This window comes from Hordeum vulgare, chromosome 4H (genome assembly GCF_904849725.1).
Source record: "Hordeum vulgare subsp. vulgare chromosome 4H, MorexV3_pseudomolecules_assembly, whole genome shotgun sequence".
NCBI lineage: Eukaryota > Viridiplantae > Streptophyta > Magnoliopsida > Poales > Poaceae > Hordeum > Hordeum vulgare.
The window spans coordinates 597,084,342-597,092,751 of record NC_058521.1 but is presented as its reverse complement, the minus strand read 5'-3'; the positions used below and the strand labels follow the sequence as shown (position 1 = coordinate 597,092,751).

The following is an 8,410-nucleotide window of genomic DNA, read 5'->3' as shown; positions in this document are numbered from 1 at the left end:
TAAGGAAGGTTAATAATTGCACACATGAGAGCAAGACCACAAAAATCAGAGCTTATGAAGAGTTGGATTGATCTATACCTATGATGTGCATTTCTATGTTTCCCATAACTCGCATTGGCTTACTGTAATTTGTCCATTTTATTTTACTTTACTTTGTAACTTTTCAGGATATATAAAATTACTGTGGAACGATTATTCTATAGTTTTAGCTAAAAAAAATATATGAAAGAGTTAATCCAACAAGTGAAGAACGGTGCAGCGAAGCACACATTAGCATGTAGTGTATACTATGTCTCACTAATTAGTGGTATCTACTAGAACTAGATGATGCCCCGTGCGTTGCTGCGGGAATTCATAGCAATATATATGATCAATATTAATATAGTTGATTATAGTTAGACTAATTAACCAGGTGCATGATAAAATTTCGACACTCTAATTCTGTATAATTTACAATTTTGGATGAATAGTTGATTGTTAATTCTATATAATTCTAAGAATCATTCCTTTTCAAATCGAAATGCATTGTTATTATGATTGGAGCTTTCTGGTAAATTGGTTATACACAATCACGTTTCTTATACAATCGTTGGTTTAAACTTTGTAATCACACAATTATGGTGATTTCATAGTATTCTCAATTTTGCAATTTTGTTATTATAAGTACGTGAATCTGCCTTGGTCAAACAATCTAGGAATGAGCAAAACATCGTTCCACGTGTGCCAAATTAGATGCCATCCTAGAATAGAAGCCAGAAAAGAAAAAAGTGCAGTGAATAATCAATAATAGAAGTATTGTTGATATTGTATTCCTCAACGCACAGTGAAACAATTAGCACTCACACGTAGCACTTGTTTGGAGGGCAAAGTGTTCAAGTTCACATAACTGTATTATGGCAGCAAAAATTCAAACTCTGGCGAGCAACAATAGCTAACTCAATATTAATTTAGGAGCAGACGGAGTAATAATTCTTACTTCCTCGAACAGGTAATTGAGACATTTCCTCAAGCATCTAACACGCAATCTAGGAAGTTTGGAGAAATGGTAGGTGTTCAAATAAACCTGTACAATCAAATTCATTAGTTGCTAATTTAGTGAAGCAAACCATGGGAGGTCGGTATAATTAAGCACACACATAATCCGTGTTTTATTCTTGCCCTTGACAGATCGCACACTTACGTTGCATGCATAACAACGTAAGGATCTCATATGCCCTGCACATAGATCGGCATTAGTAGATAAGAAACAAAACCATGGAGACACGTTGTGGAGTTGAAAACATTGATGATGTGGTAGAGCGATGAGAAGGGGGCTCAACCTGCATCACATTAGATGGATATACATGTATTGCCTCGTTTCGGCACCCACTCCTTCCATGGAAAGAATGACGCTACTCCAACTCGAGCACCTACACTGCAATAACAGCATGATCTCTGGAGTGCCTGCAATCAGGAGGACACGACATCAATTGCAGGACGGTGGCATGGGAGGCTGCGATGGGTGCTGGAGGAGGCGTTAAAGGGACATGAGAGAAATAAACATATATATACAGATGGAAAGGAATCGGGTAGGGGAATGGAAGGAGAGAAGACACCTTGCGTGTGGGGAAGAGGTTTTATTAGTGTTTAACTGCAGATATAAATCTGGTGATAGGATCATAGGAAACGAACGGTGCTGCGGTTGTAGAAAATATTATGCTAAAAAACAGTCAAAATGAAGTGGACTGTGACATGGCATAGGAAACAAACGGTGCCGCGGTTATAGAAAATATTATGCTAAAAACAATCAAAATGAAGTGGACTGTGACGTGGCATATGAAACGAACGTGCTGCAGTTGTAGAAAATATTATGCTAAAAAACAATCAAAATGAAGTCGACTGTGACGTGGCATCACCAAATGGCAGCAAAAATCTATAGTGGGTTGCACCTATTTAGGAATAGAGGATACTCTAGTACAAAATTATTTTTATCCATTTTCCATGATAAATCTGATGATTGATATTTGCACATTGCCAAAGAAGCAGCAAGGGTTAGAAAATTAGATAATTCAAGTACATGCTCCCTACGTAAGTATCTATTTATGGAAGGACGCAAATATGTGCTTGTGTTTAGAAAATTTGCCAAAATTATTTCTAGTGTGGATAAACTTTGCAAAAACAATGTATTGTAATTTTCTAGCACCTTCACATATTGGTGACCATCGATTTCCATACATGTATACTATACACATACATTCCTTTGTTCTCACAAGTAATGGCAGCATTTTTTTAAAACTTAACCTACTCTTGGAGAAAACAATGACATTGTTCATGTCAGACTTTTTGTTTTAGTGTAACTGAGTTACGTTCGTTTGTCGTTGTTATCCAAATTGCAGTTTTCATCATTCATAACAATGAGGACAAAGGAGGCACCTTGCAATAGATGAAGGAAGAGAGTTATGTCGTAAGAAGACAAAGTCCACGTGAGGCAGCAACTTCAATAGTCACTAAGCTTTGAGCACCGTCTAGGTCAACTAAGATCGCGTGGCCCAGTCAAATTATAACACTTGCATAATAATCGAGCCAAGTAAAAATTTAATACACCGTCGACGAATGCAAGTACATGTAACATGTTTTACTGACATCATCCAATAGATGATACATGAAAAAAGTTTCAACAAGCAATGAAATAAAAAAAACACCATGACAATACACAAAGTAGCCTCGCCGGACCCACTAAAACCACAAAAAACCAATGAAATCATAGTACCTACCTACTTGTTAATTGAGCCGGACACAAATTCAACATGCCATGGTAATGCAAGAAGACGCAACATATCATACTTAACAATTCAGATGACAACACAAAAAAGAGGGCCTAGGAGATGACAAGCAAGCAATTGTGGCCCAGGCTACGCTGAAAAACTCATAATCTTACTCCACTTGAATCAATAAAAATTGTAGGAGCCTCACTAGATCCATCCCAACCAAAAAGGAAAACCTCACAAAAACCCCACCAAGATTGATAAGAAAAGCCAGCCAAGGAGGTGGACTCAAGGAGAAAAGCTTCAGGCTCGAGTCAACACAGCAGATAAAAGCAAGAAACAGAAGCGAGGAGGACCAGCCCAGCCCACCCCCCAACGGCGCGACCCCCCCTCCCCCCTCCCCTCAATGGCGGCAGCAGCAGCAGCAGCAGCTTCGCCCGCCGCTGCCGCTCTCCCCCGCCTCTCCTCCCCGTGATCCGCCTCCCTTCCCCCGCTCCCTCCTCTCCCCCTCTCATCCACCCATTTCCCACGCCCGCGCCGCCGCCGCCGCCGCCCCCGCCGGAGCATTGGACGCCCGCCGACCCGATGGAGCAGGTAACCGACGCCGTGCGAGGGTTTTCGGACCTTGGATCCGATCTTGGTTTCCTTCTTCCCTTGTGAAAGCGCGTGGTGTGTTTGTGCGCGCAGTACGAGAAGGTGGAGAAGATCGGGGAGGGCACGTACGGGGTGGTGTACAAGGCCCGGGACAGGGCCACCAACGAGACCATCGCCCTCAAGAAGATCCGCCTCGAGCAGGAGGACGAGGGCGTCCCCTCCACCGCCATCCGCGAGATCTCGCTCCTCAAGGAGATGCAGCACCGCAACATCGTCAAGTGCGTCCGTCTCTCAGCCCCCCCTCCTCATCCGGTTTACTGCCATTCACCTTGTTCCTACCTGCTCCGGATTTATATATTTGTTTAGGATCGGACATTGCTCGCCTCAACTAGCCTGGATTAACTGCTCGATTGATTCATTGGTTTATTGATTGATTGGAGTGGGCATTAAGTCGAGATGGAGATGGATGCCCCTCGCTTTTATGCAACAGTAAATGAATAGGCCGGATTTAGAACCTAGTACGAAATGTGCCACTGCCTGTGATGTTCCTGTCTGTTTATCTATTTATAGGGTGAGTGTTAGTAGATGGTTTGCACTGCTGCTATGCTGACAAGCTTTGCTCGTTCCTCGCTCGCAGGCTGCACGATGTTGTCCACAGCGAGAAGCGCATATGGCTCGTCTTCGAGTACCTGGATCTGGACCTGAAGAAGTTCATGGACTCCTGCCCAGAGTTTGCCAAGAGTCCCGCCTTGATCAAGGTGAGCAATGTGATATCGTCGTGTGTCAGTGTGACCGACCGTGACTTGCTTCTATTCCATTGCTTTCCTTATTTAGTTAGTTGAAAATATCTCCATTCACTTGTTATTGATCAGTGATTCTGTATGTCATGCAACTCGGTAGTGCTGGGAGTGATAGAACAATGTGGGTGTGGAGCAGGATAAGAAATGTAAATAAGGGGTGTCTCTTAATTTTAAACTTGTAATATGCCACAGTGTTCGTCCAGTGCCTTCTTGTTTTGTGTAGAAGAATTATTAGCTCTCATTTCTCGTACAATTATTCAAGACAAGACACATGCAGAACCCACATTACGTCTTGTGCCCTCCGTATTTGGTGTATCAGCTGTCTTCTTATGTCACTGTGTTTTATATGGCAGGACAGTGCCCGTTTTTCTGTTCACTTGGGCCACACTTAGCGTAAACCAGTATGCACAGTTGGGGAAAACCGGAAAAGTGCCATTGTCTGTATTGCGTGTGTACTAGTTCATTGTTGAACTTGTTGCACATGTGATGTTTGGACATATATGTAGGATTACTTTAGAGGTACCGTGTACCTACATTGCTATGGTAAGATTAGACTTCGATTAGTCTTGAACTAGCTGAATTCATGTCCCAACTGATGTCAAAATGAATAGTTTGCTAGTGTTTGCTTTACAAATGCAATGTTTGTTGTTGGAAATGTAGTTGTATTTCTTTTGCAAATGTAATCGTTTCAATGTTTATTGGATTATCTTTACTGTTATAAACTGGGCCAGCCAAAATAAATGCTGTCATGTTTCTCAATTTTATATCTGCTTAATGTGGGAATTTCTGAGATCTCAAAGTGAACGTTGGAGTTCTTTTTAACCTTGTTTCAGTAATGTTAGTACATGACTGTTGGTAACATGGATGCACTATAGGAACAGATAGTCTACGTTGCTTTCTAGGACTGCCTTGGGCTCTAGTATCGAGCACCATAGCTGGCACACAACGGAGCCCATCTCCTCCTCAAACTAGATGTACTGTACAACACTCTTTGCTCTGCAGTAACTCTTGTAAGCTGTAAATAAAACATGTGTTCACTGTTACCGGTAGGTTTGTTACTATAAATGATTGGCAGTGTGGCACCACTACTATCACCTCAGTGCTGTATGATCTCCATGTGGGCACCATTTCTGTCATGCTTGCTGTCTTTGTGTAACTATTTTACTGCACACATAACTGGCACTATGTCCTTCAACTAACACTTCTGACAGCCATGGCCTATGGTCTTTGGATCAAAGTAGTTGGTGCATTTCTTGACATATTATTTTCTGATTAGTATTACCTGTTCTTTGGCATATAGTACTGGTAAAGTTAGAGTTTGCTTACAATATGAATTGTTGCAACACATTTTAGATCGACCGAATTGTATAGGTAAACTTGAAATTCATGTAATGTTACTTTATTAAGAGGGTTATACTTATATACAGAGAGTAATAAATATAGCACGAGTGCAAGCGTTGCATCTTATTCTTCTGTTTTTGTTCCTTCTTTCAAGCATATTCATGTCTGACTCAGAGATACGCTTGTCTGTATTGCGTGCGCACTAGTTCGTTGTTGAACTTGTTGCACTGAATGTCTATATGCGCATGTGATGTTTGGGCATGTATGTATGTTTGCTTTAGAGTTACACTGTACCTACATTGTTGTGGTAAGATTAGATTTATTCTTGAACTAGCTATATTTCTGTTCTAACAGATGTTAAAATGAATAGTTTGAAAACAGAGTTGGCTTTGCTTTACAAATGCATTGTTTGTTGTTGAAAATGTAGGTGTATTTTTTCTACAAATGTAATCGTTATGCGTATTGGGTTGTCTTCACCGTTATAAACTGGGCCAACCAAAATAAATGCTGTAATCTTTTTCTATTTTATCTCCTTAATGTGGGAATTTCTGAGATCTCAAAGTGAACGTTGGAGTTCATTTTAACCTTGTTTCAATAATGTTAGTACATGGCTCTGGGTAACGTGGATACACTATAGGAACAGATAATCAATATTGCTATCCAGCACGATAGCTGCCTTGGCCTCTAGCACTGAACACGATAGCTGGCCAGCAGAGCCTATCTCCTCCTCAAATTTGATGTACTGTACAACATTCATTGCTCTACGGTAACTCCTGCAAGCTGTAAATAAAACATGTCTTGACTGTTTAGCGGTAGGTTTGTTGCTATAAATGATTGGCAGTGTGGCACCACCACCATCAGCCCAGCACTGTATGATTTCCATGTGGGCATCATTTCTGTCATGGTTGCTGTCTTTGTGTAACTACTTACTGCACACAGAACTGGCACTGTGTTCTTCAACTTTCAACTATCACTTCTGACAGCCATGGTCTGTGCTCCTTTCGTCAAAGTAGTTAGCGCATTTCTTGACGTATTATTTTCTCATTAGTATTACGTGTTTGTTGGCATATACTTTTGCAGGTAATGTTAAGAGTTTGCTTACAATATGAATTGTTGCAACACATTTTAGATCAACCGAATTGTGTAGGTAAACATGAAGTTCGTTGCAACACATTTTAGATCAACCGGATTGTGTAGGTAAACATGAAATTCATGCAACATTACGTTATTGATATACTTATACTCTTATAGAGAGTAATAAATATAGAATGAGTGCAAGCGCTACACCCTATTTTGCTGTTATTGCACCTTCATTCGAGCATATTCATGTTTGACTCAGAAAATGCATTAACTTATTCTGGTTGCATCTTGGTATGCGAGTATGTGACTGTTTTCTTCTTTGTCCAGTCATACCTCTATCAGATACTCCGTGGCGTTGCTTATTGTCATTCTCATAGAGTTCTTCATCGAGATTTGAAACCTCAGAATTTATTGATAGACCGGCGTACTAATGCACTGAAGCTTGCAGACTTTGGTTTAGCAAGGGCATTTGGAATTCCTGTCCGTACATTTACTCATGAGGTACTTTTCTTCCATGACTCATTTTCAAGGGCCATGAAAACTGTCCTGGTAACAGGGCGCTTGGCGCCATCTTTGTCATAAATATGTTGATGCTGTTTTGCTCCTAGTATGTACATTTTTGCATCTAAACAAGCTCATACTTCTTCTATCTATCCAACTTCATGCCACATCAACTGACAATGGATATCTATGGGGATTACTTTTCAGGTAGTGACATTATGGTACAGAGCTCCAGAAATCCTTCTTGGAGCGAGGCAGTATTCCACACCAGTTGACGTGTGGTCAGTGGGCTGTATCTTTGCAGAAATGGTGAACCAGAAGCCACTGTTCCCTGGCGATTCTGAGATTGATGAATTATTTAAGATCTTCAGGTTTGGTTATTGCCCTGGTACTCAATTTCTCATCTTCTAAGTGCATTTCTTGCCTACTCATCTTATCTATGTGTCGCCTTCTGGTTATTCAACTCAGGGTGCTTGGCACTCCAAATGAACAAACCTGGCCAGGTGTGAGCTCCTTGCCTGACTACAAGTCCGCTTTCCCCAGGTGGCAGGCAGAGGTGCGAGACAAGCGCTTAAGCTTTTCATTAGACATTTGTGGTAAGTAGGCGTTTATGATGTGCTATATATCATGTTACTAATATTCCTTTTGGAACCTTCGCTAATCTCCAGGACCTTGCAACAATTGTCCCCAATCTTGAACCTGTTGGCCTCGACCTTCTCTCTGTAAGTTAACCAGATAGCCGTCTACGATCATGGACTTGGCATGATGTAATCTAACTGTATCATCCTCTTGTTTCTTTGCAGAAAATGCTTCGGTTCGAGCCAAATAAGAGGATCACGGCCAGGCAGGCTCTTGAGCACGAGTACTTCAAGGATATGGAGATGGTACAGTGAGCTGGCTGTGTGGTAGTGACTGGCATATGTATGAGCTGAGCTGCTCGTTTCATTCCTTTTGCGAGACAAGCCTTCCCCTTTTCGGCATTTTTGTCTGTCAACTGAATATTTCAGATCTGGTGTGTTTGAGGTGTGCTCAGGATTTGCTGCTAAATAGATTACCATCTTGGTCTCTATTTGTTCAAAGTAAATATTGTCATGCGTTCATCTTTCAATGAGGCATCCATTCTTTTGCTCCTCTCTTTTTAGTTTGCTTGTTTGCTCAACCCTTTGATTTGTAGAATTTAAAAAACATAGAATTGAAATGTCATGCTCATCTCAATCCTACAACATTTTGGGTTGTTTGCTTGCATCACAAAAAAAAAAGGATTTTTTTTCAAACAGGTTTGAGTGGATGCTAGAAATCCTATGGGAAGTACACTTTTGGAAAATTCCCTATAGGATTCAATTCTATGAA

The 8,410-nt window shown here is 41.0% G+C and overlaps 1 protein-coding gene across 1 annotated transcript; it reads left to right on the top strand.

The window, feature by feature from the left end:
* The first annotated feature begins 3,034 nt into the window (after positions 1-3,034).
* Positions 3,035-8,191, top strand: LOC123449909 (cyclin-dependent kinase A-1). Its single transcript, XM_045127273.1, has 8 exons — positions 3,035-3,338; positions 3,432-3,616; positions 3,976-4,096; positions 6,887-7,060; positions 7,268-7,431; positions 7,529-7,616; positions 7,729-7,782; positions 7,864-8,191. The coding sequence occupies exons 1-8, from the start codon at positions 3,330-3,332 to the stop codon at positions 7,951-7,953; spliced, it is 885 nt and encodes a 294-aa protein (XP_044983208.1). The 5' UTR covers positions 3,035-3,329; the 3' UTR covers positions 7,954-8,191.
* The last annotated feature ends 219 nt before the right edge of the window (positions 8,192-8,410 follow it).